Below are 24247 nucleotides of genomic sequence, written 5' to 3' on the forward strand. Positions count from 1 at the left end.
CCAGCCAATGCTGTTTGGTATTATGATTCAGTTAGTCTGATATAACAAAACACTCTGTGCTTGCTTAGCTGCAGAAATGAGCTGTGGTGTGTGACTTGTTGCAACTCTCAGGCAGTGAAGATTAGCTTAAGCCCCTTTCATCGAACCTCTACATTAGCAAGAGCAGGCAAGGTCAGTTACTGTGACTCAGCTGATATGCAGGAACTCGGTCACATGCCTGACCTCTTGGTTTGTTTACTGATCAGCTTGCTTTTGTGGTTTTCTGATGTTAGCTGAAACGTGACTTCATAGAGGATGAATGGCACCTTCTGTGGAGATTAAAGAAAAGTGAGCAACATACCGGTCAAGTATAACTGAGTCTTTTCTGATACGCATCTTAAAATTATCTTAATGGTCAGCCTGCAAGCAGTCACTAAGATCTATTGCAAAAAAAACCCCAACAACTCACTCCCCTAAACCAAGCCAAAACCAGAAAAAAGCAGCAGGTCCCTATCTCTAATGATTATCCTGGATCCAGTAGCTGATAACATATATGTGTGTACCATAGTGTGCATAGCTTGGAAATTATGAGTAATTGGCCATGATTGACATATGCAAGAAGAACTCCTAGATTTACAGATTCCCCGGGGGCACACAGCCTGTTTCTACACAATGCAGGTTTCCTGTCAAAGAGCCCTTCTTCACTCTCTGTAGTCTGACTTTTAGCCATTTCCCTTTTGCCTGTTCCCTTTGTTTCTCTCTCTGGCTTCAGAGATAAACTTTGTGGTTTTCTGAAACTTGATCTAGCATCCAAGACCTACTTTGTCTATCCAACAGATTGCAGTTTTTCAGCAATTCTTCACTCTTAGGGTTGTTTTTTTTTTTTTTAGGCTAATGTGTCTCCTCTCTCTGCTCTGTCTTTGAGCTGTAAACCTAATTTGTAGATGACTGTCCATATCTTGGACATTATACTTTCATGAGATTTTAGAAGTAACCAGAAAAATGTCTCCTGATATGTTTTTATTTTTAAAATTAATTAGCATAGGGATCTAAACTCTCATATCATAAAAACTGACTACAACAATGTTAATTAATTTTCCAATGTATTGCCTATAAATTTAAAGCTAATTATCAAGAAAATGAGTATAAGATGACATATTTGAATTCATGACAGATTTTATGTAAATTTGAAAGTATTACTGGGGGATGATAAATAGTGTCAGCCACTTTAAAATTATCCTTTCTCTGGTGTGGCCAAAAGAAATCATCTTGTCCTTTTCACTCAAATCGAGATACACGTCCAGTTTACTTCATGGTCTCTGTCTGCATAGATCCTACCACAAACTGAAGTCTTAGGGTGTATCTCCACGGTTGGAAGCAAAAAAATCCAAACCAAAGTCTTCAGTGTGAGCTGCTTATATATACATTTCCAGTTAGAAAATCAGAGAGACATTCTTTACAAATCATGCATTTCCTGCCTCCCTTATTTGTACCATTCTGGGAGATGAACTGGACTATAACCTGGGGGCAGAAGCTGCACAGCCTTCGTGCACCTTTATACCACGTTGGGACTGGAGCTGGTAGGGAACCGCATTAAGTACCAGCATGAGCCCTCTCAAGGGTTGTTTTTAACTTGATCACAGTGCCACAGCTTCTGGAGTTTTGGTTGATTCTGAGAAAACCTGTGTTTCACTGCAAATGACTTCTAAATCCTGCTGTGTTTTTGCACTGAGTGCAGCTATATAAACCTCTCAATAAGCTTTTCTCTGATTAAAAACTAAAACAATTTCTTCTGTGCTTTACCATAATTTCCATTAGTCCAAAATAAAACCAGAACTTATCATGGAAGAAGTTATTTACAAGCACTGTGACTTTTGACACTTGGGCAGTTAAACAAGCCTTTTCAGGTAATTTGCAGTTTAATTTTATTATACACATTCAAACTTAGATAAGATGTATATGTTACTGTGTGTTATCATAAGATTATTTTATTCTCTGCAGCTTCTTAATGAGCACTGTCCTTGACTTGTTATGTTAATAAATAGGAGTTTCTGTCTCCCAAAAAGTCCTCTGAGCAGGAAATAATTATGGTCAGTCATCTTTATTGTGGCTCTGATACTTGTTTTAGCAGAAGTGCTCTGCTCTTCTTATGGAACTAGATTTCTTTCTTTGCATATTTATAAACATCATGATCCTTAGTTTTTTCCTAAATACGAACTTATGTCAAATCAAAAGGAGTACCTCAGTATCAAAAACTTGCTGGTGTGATAATGACTGTATTCCTGTCATAATTGTAGCTTAAGACAGTGACTTTCTGCATCCAGATCTGAATTGTGACTCACAGGTTCAGCCTAAGCAATGTTTCATTTTTTGCTATTGTAAATGATTTTTTCCCACTGTTAAGATCTGTTGTGTGCTTTTGAGCTGATATATTCAGAAAAAGGTTTACTTTTAGGGTCCTTTAAAAAACACAGCTATATTGTTTGGTCTTAAAGCCTAGTTCACCATTCATAGAGAACCTAAAATGCTGACTTTATTCAGTACAATTGTACACAGATGAAATATTTGTTTCCCTGAATAATGGAATGAATAAGGATATGAATTTAACTTTTCGTTTGTCTTGCTTGTGCATTGTCAGGTATCAGGATTCTATTTCTGTGAACATACCACATTCCTTTTTAAAAACTATTCATATCTTGTTTATGAACATTCCTTATTGTTTTTCTTGGATAGTTAGTCATGTGATGTTGTAGTTCCTCACTAAACAGTCAAACAAATTCTTTTAGCGTAGACACAAACAAGGGTGAAATTAAAATTCAATTTTTATGAATACTAATACTTAGAGTGTTGAAGTTAATTTGATGTTGTGAGTAATACCAGACAAGCATCATGACACCAAATGTTAATATAAATATTTCAACAAAAAGTTTCCTTTATCTGGAAGGATATAATAAGCAGCACCTTCCTTGCCTTAGAGCTCCGTTCGAAGGTGTCACTAAAATCATAGCTGGTAAAATCAACTGCAACTTAATTGTGCTACCTGGATTTCAGTGCTGTGCTATGTCTGATAAACGTATGGGGGTTTATGTTGCAGGAGTAGCTGGGTGGTTGTGGGTGGGGAGAAATCAGATGTTTTCATTTAAAGAAACTAGATCTCTTCTGCTCTTCAAGAAAAAGGAGGTGTTTTGTTTCAGGTTATGAAATAAGCTTAAGATACATGGTTTTATAGTTCTGATTTCACCTGGAAAACTACAATGGCATATGTGAATGATTTTATATTTTTACAGTTGTGTGCCCTTATATTTTTCCCCGTTTATGTACGTTCACTTGTACATGTCAAAACATAAACATACAAGTATATGACCATTGCCAACATTTTTTAAATTGCTTAGATAGAAAAAAGTATACCTCCTTTATATCTACTGGTTAGTAAAACAAACCCTTGTTTTCAGTCCAAATGTAATAAGAAGAAGGTTTATTCAAAGTTATATCTTACTTTTGGTATTAGTAAGTTGGGGAATGAAATTATATTTATTTGAAATTTAATAAGAAATTGTTTATTGACAGGACCAACTAGCAATATAGTTGTATCAAACCTGGAGCAAGGATGGGAATATGTTATTTTTCTTATGATACTAATGCCATGAAAAGAAAAGAGTGCAGGGTAGTCTGGAGGCTGTTTCAGTTTGTCTACATGCAAGTCCTGTAAACTTGGAGCAATACATTTTGACTTTACTTCTGTCATTAATCCTGCAAGTTTATGTTTGCATTTTGTGGCCAACCAGTTAAATAGAAAATGCATTTTTTCTGGATGTAGTCACTAGCTTCCAAAATGGTGGAGGAAACAAGCAATTTGTAGCATTCAGCAAAATTGCTTCTGCTAAAAGATTACTGAAATAGAGTTTTTTTGGAGATCCTGATAGGAGATAACGTTTTCCACAGTGATATGAGTTCTCCACACACTTCAGAGCTGATTGCCTCGGGGACTGAAATAGATGATTTCAGATGGTTCTTTCAGTTTTCTGGATCTTCTTAGAGAAGAAGTAAGGCTTTAAATCAGGTTTTGCGGCTATTCTAAAGAAAATCTTTCCTGTCAAAGTTTTTTTTACCAACTGCACATGTGGCACTGGAAAGCTGGCATTAAATCAGCATGCATCTTGCAGACACTTTAAAATTGCTTTTGGAAAAATACAGTGTGAGCATAAAGCCAAAGTAAATCTTTGTAGCTCTTACAGGGATAGCCATCCATCCACATGGCACAGTATTGATTTCAAATTGAATATGTACTCAGGAAATTGCATTGACACTTTATCTTCTAATCCTCAGTTGAAGTAAATGGACAGTGATAGTGCAAGCAGCATAAGATGGGGCCTTTAAAAGAGAGTGATTGGGCATATGTGTTGTTTAAATTAAACATTCAGATAAATATTCTGATAAATATGTGTCATTTAAATTAAATATTCTGATAAAACTATATTTAAAACCCCACAAAACTGCTTAATTCTTCCTGGATATTTGTTAATGGTTGCAGGTGATTTCAGGCATTACAAGGGATCAGAAAAAAAGTACAAAGTATAAGATCAGTGTTGACCCCCAAAATGCTATAAAGATAATTATTTATCAAATAATATTTGGATAACAGATAAACACGTAAGAAGTTTATGATCTAACTCATTGCATTACCAATTAGTGTTCATATGTTGGATTCTTTCATTTTCCAGCTAATTAAGAATAAGAAAATTATTATTAACTTTGAGGTCACAGAACAATCTAGTGTAATAATCCTCTATTTAAATGATTTTTACTTGCACATCCGAATAAAAATATTGTTTCTAACCTTATATATCACAAACACTGGACAAGAGAACCCAGATAAGAGTTATAAAATGATCTATTTTTCAATGTTTTTATACCAATTACATATTTCAAAGCAAATGAATGCAACATCAGATCACACAGACTGTACAAATACAGAAAGGTTGGTCTAGTCAAGTGATTTTTCTCAGCTTTGGAGCTTCACTAGTTTTCAAGAGAGTTTTCAAAGATTCTTAGAGAGCAAATAGACACCTGACAATATGCTCATTTTTCTCAGTTAACTTCCCAGGATGGCTTAGATAGCATCCAGAAACCACTTCTCCTCTCTGCTGGTAACTATTGTTGTGATCAACCACCTGACAAAATGCAAAATTGCCCAAACCTATATTGCTCCCGACAGAGGAAATTGTGAGTTCTCTGTCACTGAAAGTGTCTAAGATAAAAAGGTCTGTGCCAAGGTTCACGAGCCTTGTAGTCAGAGAATTTTCTGATATCTAACCTGACTGCAGTTTGATTGTTTCTGTCTATCAGAAATATGGAGGACAGACACTTCTCTTCTGCTTTGCAATAGCTTTTTACATATTTGAAGCTTGGGTTTTTTTGTAATTGTGCAGTTGATCGTTCCTGCCTAAGTATAGTTCTTTGCTCTTGTCCTTACTGAATTACATCCCAGGTTTTCCTGACTGTTTTCCAGACTAATTTTGGTAGAAATGAGTAGGCCAAAAACTCAGTCCGTAGCAACACGTCTTCTATCAAGACAGGCTGAGAGAGTTGGGGTTGTTTGGCCTGGAGAAGGGAAGGCTCCGGGGAGACCTGATTCCAGCCTTTCAGTACTTAAAGGGGGCATCTGAGAATGATGGGGACAGACTTTTTAGCAGGGTCTGTAGCGATAGGACAAGGGGTAATGGTTTTAAACTAAAAGACGGTAGATTGAGATGAGATATAAGAAAGAAATTTTTCACAGTGAGGATGGTTAACCACCGGCACAGGTTGCCCAGAAAGGTGGTAGGTGCCCCATGCCTGGAAACAGTCAAGGTCAGGTTGGAGTGGGCTCTGAGCAGCTTGCTCTAGTTGAAGATGTCCCTGGTCACTGCAGGGTGGTTGGACTAGATGACCATAAAAGGTCCCTTCCAACCCAAACCATTATATGATTGTATGAAATTCATGAAAGAAATGTCTTCAGCGATACTGACCACAAAGACAGTGCCTCTGTCTTGAATCACTGAAGGGAGAGATACATGCTTGCACTGTTTTTATGCCCTTCCATATGTATTCTTTCTTCGTACCTCTTTGAGATTGGCTGTTGTGTTGGATAACTCTCTGGTTGATTAAATAAGGCTACTCATGTTCTTATGCTGGACAGGACAAAAATCCATGGGGTTGCATTGCAGCAAGGAAAACTGAAGTTGTGCTTTGGGAAAAATGTTACAGCATCTGGCTTGTGAATTGATGGAGTAAATTCCCTGGGAAAGCTGTGGAATCCCTACTATCAAAGGCTTTAAAGAATAGTTGAGACAGGCTAATTCAATGATGCTTCCTTCTATCTTTGTTGTCTTATGATTGTACATAAATGGTTTTCCAACAAATCAGTATCAAGGTTAACGTCTGGGAATTTCAGCTCTTCAAAGTGTTTGATTGTTCATATAGATTTTTGAAACTAGAAGGCTTGAAAATTTTCCCCACCTTGAACTGAACCTCAATTTTGATTTTTTTGGAAACTTTGTTATTCTATTTTCTTGTTTTCATTTGTTTTGCATTTTGTACAATAGGAAATAATCTAGTGAAGCTAATCCATACAAAACTTTCTCCTTTTATCAAAACTAGGCAGTACCTTTTAATTCATTATGAAGCTTGCATTTCCAGGGCAGCAAGGTTCAGAGAGGACCCTGCCTGAACTTTTGAGGATTGCTCATTGAAATCTTTATATTGAATAATAGCGTAGGCTTTCTCTGTTATGTAGTAGTGTGGTGCATAGCATATTCCAAGAATGCCTTTTCTAAAGAGCTGACTCAATCCATATTTGCATCAAAAGCCTTTATTTGTTAAGTAAAGAAAATTACACATCCTTTTGCAGTAAAAGATCTCAAAGCATTCCAAAGCTAATACCATTTTGTATTTCTGTGTTTGTAATTTTACAGATGACAAATAAAAGGCCAAATACTTGAATCTGCCTTTGACCCATAGTCACACAGGAAATCAGTGCCAGTGCACCTTGCTTTCAGCCTGAGACTGTCTTAAACAGTGTTTCCTGTGGCTTCTGTAACACAGGGGTAATGCTGTAGTCATTCAGGTTGCTTAGAATGATATAGTTTCTTCTGCTAAAAGCAGAGTAACACTGTTGCAGCTCAGAAGTCCATATGCTCTTGTATTCTGGAACTCCTTTTCAAAATCATTCCCTGATGTTTGGCTGTTCTGTTGAAGCTGTTTTTAACCAGAACAACACCTCTTTCAGTGTAAAGAACAAAGTGGGCTTTCTGTAGCTGTGGATTGCTTTTCAAGCAGCATTTTTGTTTTGTTCTTGGTTTTTTGTTTTGTTTTTTATTAAACAGAAATGCATCTGTCATTGAAATCCAAAAACTACAGCCAGTACTTGTATTTCACAAGTAAAAGTCTGAGGTATCTTTGGTTTTTTTAATATTATTTTTGAAACAAAAATGTGTTTGTGTTTACCTAGAGTTTACCTGTTACTCACAAAACCAGGACTACCAGTGGCATGCCCTCACTTGCACTATTGTGTTCACCAGGGCCACATTTTCTGTGCAGGTATTTTGCTAGAGTCAGAGGATAGGATAACAAAGATTCTGCTATAAGCAAAGGAAGTGATTTGAAGTATTGAAAAAATTCCTCACAACTAGATGCTGAAAGCAAACTAATAAGAAAGGAAACAATTAAAGAGTAATATGTAAAGCATTTAAAAATAGTGTATGGTGCAGAACAGATCATCTAGGAACATTCCTTCTGATGCAGGAGCAGTGATACACTGAAAAAAATTGAACAGTGGCAAATTGAAGCTGATAAAAGTGAATATTTAGCTGTAGATAATGTATTAGCAGGATGAAAAGTGGACTGTACAGCTATATGGGTAAGAAAAATGTGGAAACTTCATGGAAATAGTGTCAAAGTTCAATTATTAGGAATAGCCTTGGTGTAATGTACTATATGTTAATGTGTTATATGTTAATATGTAATGAATTATATGTTAAAAATTAACCATGTTTGTGAGCTTGTATACTCTTATGCTGTCATACAATAAACCTCTTCTGTTAAAACTTTATAGATAATTTGTCTGTAAGCATGTGATTTTATACTGCTTACAAGAAGGCTTCCTACAGTGAGCTTCAGGGTAGTAAATGTTGTCAGATAATGTGTATTGGACAGGAAGGACTTCTAGTTTGATTTCAGTGGCACTAGAGTTGATTACATACTTTTGATTGGAAGAGAACATGCCAGAGATGGATTTTTTTTTTTTTTTTTTTTAATTAGCCTTAGTCTTTAAGACTAATTTGTGTGGGGGTGGAGAGGTTGTACATGTGTGGTATTTAGTCATCAAGTAATTCATATTAATGGAGTCTTTACATATTCTTAATTGGACATTAGTTTAAGATCACTGGGATATGTAAGACTAAATTTATGTAAAATAGATTGTAAAGATGGGAATAATGTAATTTTATTACGCTGCAATGACCATGTTGACATGCGACTGCTAGCTTTTAAGTGTATTTGAAAAGTTGCTGAAGATTCTAAACTTTTTGCTTTGTGTGAAGCTTGTAAATGATCTGGGATCCATCACCCCAAGCAAAGAGTTGCTTTTCTTTAGGATTGTAATGTATAGTGGAATGACTACCCTGACGTTTTGGAAAATGCAATACTGGGATTTCATAAGTATTTACAGCATCCAGAACATCATAAACACATTGTATGCGAGAGGTGCCTCCGCTAGGAAAGTTGTACACAACGTAGAGTGTGTTGCATGCCATGAAAGCTGCTTCAGCATCCTTGCTATTGCATGATGTGTCCCAAGTGTGCTCTATTGCCATGGTTATGTGGTTGATTTTAGTAATTACAATGTTTCCTCCAGTCTCTGGTTCTGCATGGATTGCCCAGAGCCCTTGCTCGTCAATGGCAAGATCTATTTTTGTAGACGGAGAAAGCTGATATGCAGGAATCCTTCCAGCCCCTGGCAGTAGCATTTGGTCAGTTATATTTCTTTTCTGGATATTGAATTTTATTATCTCATTTAAGGAGCCGTATCTGTGATAGAACAGGAAACCCTGATATATAATGTGGCCAGTTCCTTCCCAGGGAAATGGCAAGGTGACTCTGCGAGCTTTTAGTGTATGATTGCTTTCCATGAATGTCATGATATTTGCAAATTCCAAAATAACGTTATTTACAGAACCATTTAATAAATAAATTTTTGTATGCTTTTTGCCAGGATCTTTCATCCAAGAGCCATGCTTATCTCCAGTCTTCTTAACTATCTTTAGGGATTTAATACCTGCAAGCATGTGGTCGCAACCTGCAAGGGAACATCCAAAGAAAAAAATGAATTAGAATATTTGTGAATTTTCTAGTTTCCTTTCTTTGAATTACTTATCTTCCTTTTAATCCAACTATAAGGCCAGGGTCAATACATCAGTAAAAGTGTCAGCAGCGTGCCTATGGTAAGTAGTGTTGAAGCTAATTTTATATGATATATTCAGCATCTCCTCCTAAGGAAACTGCATCTCTCCAGATACACAGTGTGTTGTTTTCTGCTCTATTAGACCCATGTTATCCAAAAAGGATTCTATTTGTGTACCTGAGAGGAGACCAAGAGCACAATTAGTGATTCTCTGATTATTCTTGCCAGTTCTTTTACAGGGATGTAATTTTTACTTCAGAGAAGTGACTTCTGTTTTAGATCAACACTGTAAAATAATGAAATTTATTTCTTATTGAAGGCATACAAATTAAAATCCATTTTCCTGATATCCATGTGTATAGTATTTTTGTTTCAGGAGTTCTCTTATCCTCTGCTAGCCTCTTTTTTTGCATTTTTAGTATGAAGACAAGTAAAAATAGATCATCATATGACAGAAAGCCAAAATACTGGGTTATCATCCCATTTCCTTTCCCAACACTTTCAGGACAAAGGAACTAGAAAAATATATAGATCACAAAATTGGAAATGCTCATACATTAAGTTGGTCTTTCAATGAACTGGTATGATGTCTGTGTTACCAATTTTTATGCTAGAAGCATGGCTGGTGGAATGACACAGTTTTTTACCTCACTATAGGGATAAAATTGGCCAGCAGAGAGCGAATCATAGTTTTGGCTTCATTACATTTTGTATGCACTTTGCACAGATGTTTAAGACCGAAAAGCACTGAACTTGTGAAGACTCAAGCGTTTAGATGCTAAGATCTTGTTTACCAAAGGCACAGATATATTACAAGAGGTACTATCTGAAGTTTAAAGAATCGCCTTTAGTGAAGTGCAGCCATTTGAGTAAACAGAACAAACAAAACCCTAAGGCAGGAAGTTCTGGCAGTAGATGAAATGGAGAAAGAAAAACCAGCCTCCCTGTTTGGCCTGATATGAACCTATTGAAGTCAGTGGCAAGATTCCAGTTGCCTGTAGAAAGCAACCTTTATGTCATTTGTGTGTACTGTACCCTCTGACCAAAGCGTTTGGATATTGCTGCTACAGCATGGATTTTTGTGTTGGAAGTCCTCCCTTTGGATGCACCAACCCTGAGCAAGCCACAGTAGCTTTCCCAAATCTAATGCTTATTGATTAGATAGATTCTAAAAACTTAAAACTGTTGAGTCAAAATAGCTAGCTAGCCTTAGCAACATCTTCCTCTGCAGGAGAAGTAACCAGATTACTATCTGAAATCAATGAATAATGTATCTTTTCTCGAGAGAAGATTTTAAACTCTCCTTGGCTTTAATAACAGCTTGCAGGAAGACTGAGAAACTGAAATATTCACAGAGCAAAAAGTTTACCAAAATTTTTCCACATTCTCCACAATGATACCTTCAAAGCCCACTGTTTCTTATCATACCCTGAAATGTGCAGAAGATAATTTCCCATTTCCCACCCAAAGCAGGATGAGCTATCAACTACTGCATGTAAAAACAGTGATCCTGCTTGATTGTTATTTTCAAGTCTGTGTGAACTTGAACCAAATCCAGTAACAAAGCTGGACTTAAAAAACCTTTTTTTTGCTTGACTTTTGGAGCAACTCAGCAAAAATAATCGTAACTTCTGGTTGATATCTGCTAGCATAGAAGCAGAGCTGCTATTTGCTAGAGTTTAGGATCTTGCTTTCTAAGTGCTGTAAAATCTACACAGGAACTAGTCTTGCCATTGACTTCAATGGGACAAGGATCTGACTAGTATTGACAAAAGGAAAGTTGCTATGAACTGCTGCAATAAAATTAAAAGTAATAATTTCCAAAAAGGGAAAATAGAAAGTAATTTTTCCCCTATGAAACCGTCAGAAATATATAATTTTCGAAGTGTCATTACCACAGTCAGTTTAAAAATCCCAAAATTTTTTTGCTTCTCAAAAACATGCCTAATGTTCAAAAAATCTATATATGGAAAAAAAAATCTTGATATTCAGAGCTCTCAACTGTGGTATAGGATTAGAGCTTAGAAGCAGAATAGGTGATTGCTTCTGTTACCATCTGCCTTAATTCTCTGCTGCTGGAAGAGTTCAAGCAACAAATTATAAACTTATTTGTAAAATTAAATCAGTTTAATTCTGTTGAAGTTAGTGGAATTTTATAAGTGATGATGCTAAAGATTTTTCAGCTGAATTTAAAAAAACCCAGCAGTTTATATTTCTTATTGTTTATTTTTCATTTCTTACTACTTTTGGGTGAAAATGAAAGACTACTTCAAATATGTCTACAATATGTAATTTACATCTATAACTTCCTTAAGGTAAAGATACTTATAAAACTTAATTTGTTTAAAAAAAGTATAGATTGTGTATATATTCTTCATACTACGTATCTTAACACTTGCAACTAAGTCAGTGTGCTCTCTTGATAAAGTACGTGGAGGGGAGAGAGGGAGAAAAAGAACAACAAAGCAGGACAGTAAGACAGATGCAAATTGTAGAAGTGAATTAAGTCTTCTTATTAACTCATGAGTTCGCTTTTGAGTTGAGGTTTTGACCGTTGCCCACACCAAAAAACAAAGACCATCATTAATTCCTTGGCATAGGTGCAATACTCTGAAATGCAGTGGCATTTTTTCTGAGACTTCACAAGAGCATACCATCAGAGGCTTTTTACATTACTTTTTAATAAAAAGCAGCTTCCAAAGAATCAGTTTGATATGCAGTAGAGTATCTGCAAAGTAAATGTTTGAATTGTACTTTCTTCCCTCCCTCTCCCATACCTTTTTTGTAATATTTTTTTTTTTTTTTTAAGTCTAGTATCTACACAACAAAAACCCCATGCAATTATCTGTGGTATCCACCTAACTTTTGAAAATCTGTTATCCCTATATCAGCATACATGCATTGGCAGGGGACTGGCTCATTCAGATCAAAGTTCTGAAAAGTAAATTGTTCTTACTTGCATTAAGAATGAGTTTAAGTTTCTTTTTTTCTTCTGCTTCTTCAAATAGCTGCTGTTTCATCAGGTCTTCATGTACTTCTATACATGTATTAGAATCTGTGACAGATCCAAAATAGTCAATGTCCCTTTGTGCTCGTTCAATTCTTGTTAGCAAATTCTCTACTTGACTTTTAACCTCAGCCTTATAATTGTTCAGTCCTGCCAGGCGTGACAGTACCATCTTTGAAAAGTCTCTGAATTCTTCCACGTAATCCAGTATGTCTTGGTTGCATTTTTCCAGCCTCTTCTTGAGGTAGAACACAGGAAGAAAATACATGGATATACGTGTATATTCTGTATAGATTACAACCTTATTCACGATTACTTTAAAAATGATGCTATTCTCTCCATTCCAGTCCCCCTGCCCCCCATCTATTTCAAACTGATGGTCTGTTGCTGTGTATCTATATGAAAAGGACATATTAGACTGGCACTAGGATTAACAGCTCTCGACAAAAAATACACATTTTTGTTCTTGATGTGGTTGCTGATGACCAGATACTTCGTTTTGCTGCCTAAAGAGGGAAAAGTGCTCTGGTGGAAACAGCCAGCGATACTTAAGGGCACATGATCTCTGATTACATGCTTTCCAGAAACTTTTCAGAACTCATCCTGTAGGACCACTGGTGAAGCAGTCTCAAAAAGTTTTCTGCAAGAAATCTACAAACATGAACATTTTACATGAATACACCTTTTCTGACCAAGACAGTATATAGTGTTGCTATTTATCATCCATTTAAAATGGAAAATGGAAACACTGACGTCTCTATGTTTGTGAAGGTTTTGTTGTTGGTTTTTTTTTTTAGTCAAATAGTTGGCTGTATGTATTAAAAAAACCCACAAATGTTTCTTTATATCTAGATGCAAGTTATCAACATTTTTAAAGGTGAGGAAAGCGATTTCTCTGTTGTAATGCAGCTGCTTCTGTAAAGATCACAGGTGACCTGAAAATAGAAGGACAGCTGCCACTTTGGGAAGATGAGGAAATCGAGCCAACATTAAAGCCAAACACACAATTGTAGTAGATCTAACTGCGAGACTGGGTATTCTGATTTGGTGCTTTCTGCACAGATTTCAGGTGTTTTGTTTTAAGGTGGTGTTTGTCTAGGGGATGTCTGACTTCACAGAATGACTAGTGCAGTATGCACATGTTCCATGTAAACTTGGTGGTGATGGTTTGTTTGTTTGCTTGCTTGTTTTGCGAGGTGTGGTTTTTGTGTGCCCTCCCCCTGCCCTTTATACATGAATATAAGTCCCCAGGAAGCTGTTTAATTACTTTCTACAAAAACTTTATTTTAAATGTTTTCAAGTGTTCTCTTCAATATCTGCTTCACCATTTTTCCTGTTCTCTGTTTGGTGCCCTTTGCAACATATTCCATAGGTGGAATGGCATAATTTTTAATGTGTGCCAAGTGAATAGAAATTACCACTTGAAGTTATTCCTGTAGTGGTTAAGAAAATCTAAATCTCGGTCTACACAATGGGAACAGAATACCAGACTAATCCTTCGGTTCTTTCCATGTTGTGAAGTTAAGACCAGTGAGAGCTTTGTGCAAAAAGGGGATGTGAGATCAGGCAAGTTAAAACTTCTCTAAAAGTCTCCAATGCAAGTCAGGAGCCAAGGACATGTTAATGATTTAAGATAAACTATCTATGATCATCTATCTATCTATCTATCTATCTATCTATCTATCTATCTATCTATCTATCTATCGTGCCGAGACTGAAAAGATATTTTGCAGTACTGGTAGTTTTTTACTGCAGAGAAAGAGGCAGGTAGTGGTATTTTTATATAATTAATTGAAAGCAAATACCTATTTCAGTCTCCCAGCTGTAAGGGATTATTTAAACTACTAGTTAAACTGGAGATACACTGCTAGCTTACACAAAAATGTCTTAAACTACTATTCCAGGAAGGCTCATCTGTACATAGGAAAAAATACCTGATAAATTTTTATCTCCTCCTTAATACTTGACAGCACTTCTGCTGGTGACAATATGGTTATACTGTTCCCTAGGATGGACTGTGACAGTACTAGAAACATTTGCATATTTAGCTAAATTCACTGATGTCATAAAAAAATAGAAGTGGTAATAGAATAAAAGCATAACATTATGAAATTACAACCTACAATAAATATTGATGTGGTAATTAGCAATCATTATAGTTAAAAGTTTAGCTACAATTTTATTTATTTGAAAAAGCTGGAAATTTATCTTCCTGATATGTTTAGCATACAAACTGTTCTGTGTTCATACGCAGAAGAACATTCGTACAATTTCAAACCTCTTTGCAATTAGGCAGCATTACACAATGATACAGATAGCACATACCTCTAAAGATAGGAAACGCCGGTCAATGTAATTCATCAGTGCTGCATCTTGCATCATATATTGTGCCGCTCCCAGGATGCTTGTGAGGAATGGAACTAATAAAAATCCGAGTTGCAAGACTACCATGTTTCATAAAATTTTGAAGCAAAAAAGTAGTGAATTAGTTGTGTGTGTGTGTGTGTGTGTGGAGGGCAATCCTAAACACTACTGCTGATCCAGTGTTAAATAAGATTTAACAGTTGCCTAATGCCAAGATGTGAAAATTAAAATATTAAAAATTACTAAAAAGTTAAAAATACTGAGGCTGTAAGTATTAGAAAGACTTAAAATGGCTGTTGCAGTTTATCATTAAAAAAATAAAGTTGTGGAAGAGGAACTGAATGTGTTTATTTCTAGAAGCCAGATGACTGCTTTCCAGTTTGTGATCATATGATCAATCCCAGATGTTCAGTACTGAGTCACATAAAGCCTGTAGGCCAAATTTTATTAAATACAAATAAAAATAATTTATTTTCCCTCCTTTCTCCTCCCATCTGCTTTCCCGTGTGACCAACACTGTACAGTATGTACTTGGTGTAAGTCAGCATAGATTCAAAGTCAGTGGAGCACTGGTCATTCTTTCACAGGAAGATCTGATGCATAGTTTCTGTAGCTACTTCAGCAACCACAGTTGTTGCTGTAAAACAATCTAAAGCAATTGTTTTCACTTCTAGTGTGCAGAGCACTGAAAACCATAGATAAAATTATTAAAAAAAAAAAAATCTTTTTACTTGCCCTCTTCTCTTGCCAGTACTTTTCCAGATAAAATCAATATCCCTAACACAGTTCTGTGTCAATTTAATGGGAGTCCTTGATAGATCTCTTCTTTCAGAATAATTCTACTTAGGATGACTTAAAGAATATTTAACTTACATGAGTCTGTTGCATCTGAGGCAATTTTTATTTATTCTTTTTCATAATTTCCATGACTGAATGCTTTGTCTGGAAATATATGTGGCTATGCTAACTTTGTATTTGCTAGGAAACCATGTGCTAAGGTGTTAGAAATCTCCTTTTGTATCTGAAGCCAAACTGGATATCTCTCTCTCTCTCTCTCTCAGAATTCTCTACCTCTTTACTTTTTTCCCATTTTTGTTTCTCTACAGTTTTTTTTCCCCTCACATTAACAGAGCTTTCTTTTTCTTTCTGACTGCCTTGTGTGTAAGCATGCGACTTGTGACAGAATTCATGAAAATGTGTCAGAGCAGGCAGATTTTTACCTCTATTTGTTTGATTGTTGTGAGGTACCAGTCTGCGTGCTTTACAGGCAAATTTCACAGAGGTACACAGATTTTTTCTTTTAATATTGCTTTATCCTAAGAGACATAAACAATTTGCCAATTCCTATTTACAGGCAAAGCCAGTGTTCCACCAGAGCCATAATACATAAAGCACATAGTGTCATTGCTGGGTCTATCCATGTCTGTGACTGTAATAGACTCCCAGTGTGCTCTATAAACCCAGCCTGCCATTTTTCTTTCTGAGCTTTGGAAACAACCCTAACTCCCAAGCTCCCTCACCCTTCTTCCTTGGCTTTTACTGAGCAACAGATGCTCTCCTAATGCTGTGCCCTATGCTATTACAACCTTGAGAAAGGTGGGAAGTCCACACTCCTATCGCTTAGATCTAAGTAATACACATATACATCAGATTTTACTCCTGAAGTCCAGACTGGCTTAAAACAGATTCGATTATGGTTTTCATCTTTAGTTAACCTCTACACATAAAGCAAGAACAGATAGATGAAAAGAAAACATCAGAGACCTAGTATGATTTACAGCTTTCTGCATTACTGACTTCATACACGCATGCTTTAGAATAATGGCTACACAACCTGATGCATCAGTGATACCTCAGTGCATGTGTGCCTGGTGGGTTTGCATCTTGTGATCATTAATCAAATGTATTATAGGCAAAACAAGAGGAAAAGAGATAACTATCTGAAATAATGGAATTTTGTTTGTGATTGCAATTTTCTTTAGTTTATGGTTGTGAAATTTGGTAGATTTTGGCGCTGATGAACCATAATGTTTAATAATATATAGTGTATCATTATTTTCTTGTGTATTTTCCAATTTTGTTCAGAGTTGGGTCTACAGAATTAAGTTCCGTGTTAGTACTGGCCACGACTTGATGAGGTTGTCTAATGCTGAGATCTACGAGGTTACAAAAGATTTTTTTCATAGTGGGAAATCAACACTCAATTCTAATTCTGCCTTATTCTTTTTACACCGCTTTAAGTTTTATATCTTAGAGAGTGAGTCACATTTCTGTAAAAAAGACAAACATGAAATCCAGTTGAAGTCCTTATGTGGTGTTCAGCTATAAGAACAGTGTCAGGAGTGATACCAATAAGGGATGTAATACATTGTGATAAAAAGGTGACTTCGGTGAATTTTGGCATTCAGACAGCGGCCTCCACTAGGCGGCTCTCAAGTCCTTAGAATTGAAAGGCAAACTTCACTGAAATACACCATTTCCAAACTCTCTGAACGAGATAAGACATACAGAAAGAAGGATGGTTCAGATGGTCCAGAATGAGAGAGACACATGAATGGAAAGCTATTAATACGCCAGGTGCTAGTAAACTTTAGCAGTCTGCTGCTGCAGTGATAAGCTCACAAGTGTTAGGGGTCTGTGCCTTCCAAAAAGGTGAAAGTGAGTACCTCCTGGAATCAGCAAGAGCTCGGGATGCCCAGTACCTGCAGGAAAAACTAATCATCTCATGAGGACTGGCTCTAAAAATGAAATCACAAAGGCAAAATGAATCCCTCTTTTATTTGTACTGATTTACAGCTGGAGCTAGTTAAATCATAGAATCGTAGAATAGTTTGGGTTGGAATGGACCTTTAAAGGTCAACTAGTCCAACCACCCTACAGCAAGCAGGGACATCTTCAACTAGATCAGGTTGCTCAGGGCCCTCTCCAACCTGACCTTGACTGTTTCCAGGCATGGGGCACCTACGACCTTTCTGGGCAACCTGTGTTTCAGTGTTTCACCACCCTCACTGTGAAAAATTTCCTCCTTATATCTCATCTGAATCTACCCCCTTTTAGTTTAAAACCATTACCCCTTGTCCTATTGCAACAACTCCTGCTAAAGAGTCTGTCCCCATCTTTCTTATAAGCCCCCTTTAAGTATTGAAAAAATCCACAGAACTTCATCTGGACACAGATCATGAAATAATCTGATGTAAAAATCAACCATGTGTAATTATTTTGCATGGTCTGTTTGTTTGGTTGTTGTAAAACTCAGGATTACATGTTCTGTTTATCAAAGTTAATTCCCTGTACCTTGAAGCTTAGATTTGTATAACCCTGAAACTAAACAAACTTTGAATTCAATATAAACTAATATTAAAATTTTTGCTGCTTTTGGCTTGTTTTATAGTGTGAAATACACTCATGAATATTCTCACTAAAATTTGTTTTGCTTGAATGTCCGTGTTCATGAAACCTATTCACAGGAGTACACTACTCAAAATGACATTGTTTTAAATTCAGAGTGTTTACAGCAAATGATTATGGCAATTGCCCCCTCAGTTCAGTTGACAATGCCAGTTGTGGTTTTTTGTTTATATTTATTTTTGAAACAGATGTTTTAGGTGTGATGCATGACTTCTGTTTATTAAATATCATATTAAAGGTTACCAGAGTAAAAACCTGAAAAGATATTTTTAACATTTTAAATGCCTTCAATGGTATGGTTTACTTTTTTGGGGGGGAGTAGTAGACACTGACATTATGACGTTTCATCATATTTCAGTGTTGTTTCATTTGTTGTTGCCCTGAAGAGATGGATTTGTAACTTGTGTACCTGCATGTTGCAAAGAAGAGAGAAGGGTTCTGTATATACCTGGGAAAGCTGTCAAAACTCGTTAAGTAACTGTCCCTTTGAGATGACTAAATGTCACTAGCTGGTGGAAAAAATATATTTACTGATGATGTATAACGCATACTTTTGTAGTTCATTGGCAGATATGAAGAGAGTTTGTAACAGAGTGATGTGCTCTGAGACTACAGCAGTGAATTCAGGACTCTTCAGTTATATTGTTTAAAACTAAAACTCTGACCCTATATTAAATTTCCAAGTGATTGCTGTTGACATATTCAGAGATTATGGTGATAGCTACAGTACCAGAAACTTGAATTGAATAGAATGGAGTTGTGCTAGCAAGTGTCTAACTAAATCTACCCCAAACCTAAATGATAGGAAAGTATCTATGAACTGGGGGAACTAGGACATAAAAGGCCCTGAAGGGGCCATTGCAGGAGTTGATGAGGGTGATTGAGATTTGTTGAGCTGTTTTTTTCACATTGCTAATAAAAATGAGTCCTAAAATGAAAGAGGGGCCAAGCGTAAACTCAAAAGTCATACTTAAAAGTAAGGGATGTTTTAAAATAAATTTTTAAAAAAAGATCAGAATGTGAATAAAGAAGAAAATGTTTGTGATTATCTTTCTTGCTATTTATATCTGCTTGCTATCAGCTGAATCCTGGTCTCAAAGTTCTGTTCAGCCTGGAGAAGAGAAGGCTCCAGGGAGATCTGATTGCAGCCTTTCAGTACTTAAAGGGGGCCTATAAGAAATATGGGGACAGACTCTTTAGCACGACCTGTTGCAATAGGACAAGGGGTAATGGTTTTAAACTAAAAGGGGGTAGATTTAGATGAGATATAAGAAAGAAATTTTTCACAATGAGGGTGGTGAAACACTGGAAGCAGTTGCTCAGGGAGGTGGTAGATGCCCCATGCCTGGAAACAGTCAGGGTCAGGTTGGAGAGGGCCCTGAGCAACCTGATCTAGTTGAAGATGTCCCTGCTTGCTGTAGGGTGGTTGGACTAGTTGACCTTTAAAGGTCCATTCCAACCCCAACTTTTCTACAGTTCTATGTTTCTAAGTTAAGGTTAATGAGACCTACTGTGTTCTCAGGTTCCTACTTGGGAGTCTTGACATTTCTACTTCTGGAAAGGTTGGTTAGATTTTTATACTGTTCAAGCATACTTCTCTGGATGAATTCAAAATTAAAAATTGCATTCAGGAATTGAGCCAAAGAGACATACTCTGACTTTAAATGGAGATCCACAGGTATAGATTTCAGTCTCTCTCTAATCTGGTATGAAAAATAAATTTCATCACTTTAATTTCTTTTATTTCAAATTTTAATTTCTGCCAACCTGTTTATGATCTCAAAATTATCTCTGATGCATGCCAGAGAGTCTAAACAAAATATACTGTTAGTAATTGTGGTACAGAGCAGGGGATTTTGAGCTAATAAGTACAGAATAAATACCTAATAGGAGAGCATGTTTTTTTGATGCACATTAATCTGAGCAGTTCAGAGAAATCTGAGAGACAAGCTCCAGGTCAGGAGAGGGCATATCAGTTGGACCTGCAGAGCGTTCAGCTGTACAACTTCTGAAATTGTCATTTTTCAAAGCCCCATCATGTCAAGACGCTTTCATATTTTCATTTAATGTAGGCTTCATATTATGCTGCACCCAATCTCTGAAAAGGAATAAAAAATAAGAATTTCACAAAAGTCTCCAGATTAGAAATTTTATCTTCCAAACCAACAGAGAGTGAACTCTAAGCATGGTACATATGCAAGAAATGGATTTTGTGGCCTTTATTCTCTCTCTAAGGTTAGAGCTATGACATTTGAAAGTCAGTGTATCTGATGAGGTGGTCCTAGTGCCAGTTCATGACGAATAATAAAGCACATGCACTATGCTGATTGAAAAAGACATAAACATGTTAAGCTGTCATGAATAATAGATTACCATTTCTTTGATTCTTCTGAAGGAGTCAGCCTGTTGTTCAGCAACCATGTTCAGTCAACCAACTGTTCAGCAATCATGCTATCATTATTATACTGAATCCATTCCTCAATCTTTATCATATCACCAAAATTAATTATCTCCACCCAGGAAAAGGGTCACATATGTCTGTGCACAGCATATAACATTCTGCAATGTTGTAACAAGTGGATTTGATCTGTTCCCTTTGATCTGTCAGGGCTCAGTGCACACTGAATTTGTATGCTTTGAAATGCAAGTTTCTGCTGAAGACAACTCAGTCTGGTCATGAAAATATGCAACCCATAGAGTCTTTTCTTAGGAAAAAAGCAGAACACTTGTCTTAATAGGCAAACTGAAAAGGACAGAATCCACAGAGTAATACATATATGGTAAAATTTGCCATCTCTCTAGCCCTCAGTTGGCCAGACAATCAGAAACTGTTTCTATTAACTGATTAAAATAGAAATTCAGTGTCACCATCATGGCCTTTTACTGGGTTGTAGAAAAAAAAAAAAAAAAGCTGTTCTGCCCTGCAAGCTATTCAGCCTGGCTCTGTTTGTTTCTCTGAGTAGATAGGGCATGACTAACTTGTCCATATGTTCAAACACAAAATTCCTGCTGTGGTTCTTTGCAACAGAGGACAAGAAGCATCTGTACATAGGGAATATCTTTTCTGCACTTGAATCAGTGTAATCCTCCATTGGGACGTATTTATTCCTGACACTTGGGAGCTAGCACACTACTGCATCCTTTAGGCCTGCTGGTATAACAACAAGGTATTCCCTTTTCTGCACATGATATGTGAGTATTGCATCCAAATGTTCTACCATGAACTCACTGTCTCCTCTGTGCACTTCTACCTCTGGCAGAAAGATTGTACAGTCTCTATAGAAATGTCATTGTACTAGGCCCATAAACACAGTTGGCTTAATTTTGAGAACAGTCTGGGGTAAGCAATCACTGCAGTCATTCTCACATGCTGTGCTGCCATGGCAGAGTTAGGCAGAGAATTTGTGTATCATGCTATGGGCTGTGTTAGTGCTAATACACGAATGGGTGTTACGTATATTTTTTTAGATCTGTTGACAATGCTATCTATCTATGCCTGCCTGAAGGGTGATTTAAAAAGATGTTACTGCCTGACATGGTATAAGTGACAAATTAGACTTGGCCACTAGCTTCTTTTTTGTGACTTTCTTCCTGGTCTTTGTTACAAGCTAGTTCCTGGTCCTCCAAACTCTTAAGTACATCTGTCATTTACTAATTTCACACTGAATGAAATGGCGTAGGATATATGAAAAATCCTGTGGCATGTTTCTGCAGAGACTTTACAGAAAGAGACTTAAATCTTTATTTCTGGGCTTCGTGTTTTTTATTGGAACTCCCTCTTAAGGGAACGTTATAACTTTTGTCCATGTTTGATGTGTGCCAGGCATTAGAAAGTATAGACAGTTTTGTAATCTATCTTGAATGATATGCTTGTGTACTACCATTTGTTATATATATTAATCTTAGCTCCTAAGGGCCAAAGTTGCTACAGAGCTGAGGATGTGCCATGATGTCATGTTTTGACCCCAGCCAGCAACTAAGCCGCACACAGCCGCTTGCTCACTCCCCCACGGTGGGATGGGGGAGAGAATGAGATGAGTAAAAGTGGGAAAACTCATGCTCTGAGATAAAGACAGTTTAATAGGGAAAGCAAAAGCCACACTCACAAGCAAAGCAGAACAAGGAATTCATTCACCACTTCCCATTGGCAGGCAGGAGTTCAGCCATCTCCAGGAAAGCAGGGATCCGTCATGCATAATGGTTACTTGGGAGGACAGATGCCATAACTCTGAACGTCTCCCCCTTCCTTCTTCTTCCCTCAGCTTTATATGCTGAGCATGATGTCACATGGTACGGAATATCCTTTCAGTCAGCTGGGGTCAGCTGTCCTGGCTGTGTCCCCTCCCAACTTCTTGTGCACCCCCAGCCTACTTGCTGGTGGGGTGAGCAGCAGAAAAACCTTGACTGCGTGTAAGCACTGCTCAGCAATAATGAAAACACCCCTGTGTTATCAACACTGTTTCCAGCACAAATCCAAAACAGAGACCCATATTAGCTACTATGAAGAAAATTAACTCTATCCCAGCTAAAACCAGCACACATGCCATGTTAATTATAGATCAGGATCTCCGAATGCCTTCTCCTGCCTCCATGCAGGACCACATATTTCCTGCTTGTGTATGTTTCATGCAGGGAACAGGACTCATCATCTTTAGCTGGCTTTTCTCACTAATTAGTTATTCTTTTTCTTTCTTCTTTATTTTTTTTCTTTCATGTTATGAGAGTTTTGCAAATAGCTTTCCCTTTCAAAACAACTGAATCATGTTTGACTCGTTTTCTCCATGTGTCTGATGTGTCTTACCTATTATAGAGACAGGAGACAACTTGGACCAACTAGAAAGTGATGTTGGTATGGGAATTGTTGCTTCACAAACCTGTTGGAAGCTAATGAGCTCTTCTTTCTAGTGCTAAGCACTTCCAAAACCATCTCTATATAATAGTTTTGGCTTAAGTATCAGGTGGATGAAGGTAGCACATATGGAGAAATATATAGGATAAGCCTTAGCTCCTTATTAAACCTTTACCAAACAAATACGCTTGTATGTAGTCTTCCAAAGAAAACACTAGAGAGTTAAAAATGAATCAAGAGAAAGCAATGCAAGAAAATCTGGCAGCCTACATAACGCATCTGCAGCCATACCATATAACAGGCCCAAAGCTGCAAACATACTGCTCTTTGTAGAGAAACCAGATGCAGCCACTGGAAAATGTCTCAGTCTGACATCTACGGCCAGATGGTCAAACTGGTGCCCTCTGTATATTGTAATGCATGCATATAATTCTGCCGAGTATAGAAAACTAGGAGTATGAACCAGTGACTGTCAGCAGGATTACAGCACTGTCAGGATTACAGCACATTCTTGCACACACAGCCAAGGGACATGAAGTTGTTGGTGATTGTTTATGCTGCATGTGTGACCCACTTGTGAGACCTAAGCTTTGGCCTGGCAATGGTCCTGACCTTCAGCAGCTGTTTCACTTTAGGGTGGGCTGGTACTTGTCTCAGGAGGGAGATAACAGACACTGGACCACTAGTATTGTGGCCTCTCAGTTCCTACTGGTAATGGATTTCATTGTTTCTCTTTTGTTCTGCTCTGGTGTACAGCCAAAAAGACTGGCACCATCCACAAATTAAGTCAGTCTGTTTGACTTTGAAATGGCAACAGGAACAGTTCATGATAGCATGTAGAGGCAGGAACTAAAAGCCCTGCCTCTTAAAACCTATTCACTGCACAGAAGCTTGAACTTCTGCTGAGTTTGTCATGCTGGCTCTCTCCCGAGCAAACTGTTGCAAAGCCATCAGTGCACTAAGCATAGCTGCTGAGGTGGGCTCTGAGTTGGGGTACAAACCTGGACTCAAATCCAGACTAAGTGAGAATGTGGTTAACCCCAGTTATTTTAAATGGGGATATGCACATCTGTAAACTGTCTTGAGCTGGTGTGACAGCTATTAGGGGATGGTATGACATTGAAAGAGAGAGCTCGTGGACAAAACTAGTTGACTAGTTAGTGGTAATTACAGATCCAACCATATGCTTTGTAACATGGAG

At 37.2% G+C, this 24247-nt stretch overlaps 1 protein-coding gene across 1 annotated transcript; it reads right to left on the reverse strand.

The window, feature by feature from the left end:
• Window positions 1–7776: 7776 nt before the first annotated feature.
• Window positions 7777–14876, reverse strand: OLFML1 (olfactomedin like 1; the record flags this gene model as incomplete). The annotated part of the gene is made up of 3 exons (XM_082000125.1): window positions 7777–9313; window positions 12375–12663; window positions 14751–14876. The coding sequence occupies 3 exons, from the start codon at window positions 14874–14876 to the stop codon at window positions 8535–8537; spliced, it is 1194 nt and encodes a 397-aa protein (XP_081856251.1). The 3' UTR covers window positions 7777–8534.
• Window positions 14877–24247: the final 9371 nt, after the last annotated feature.

Source organism: Phaethon aethereus (genome assembly GCF_964289735.1).
Source record: "Phaethon aethereus genome assembly, chromosome: 5".
NCBI lineage: Eukaryota > Metazoa > Chordata > Aves > Phaethontiformes > Phaethontidae > Phaethon > Phaethon aethereus.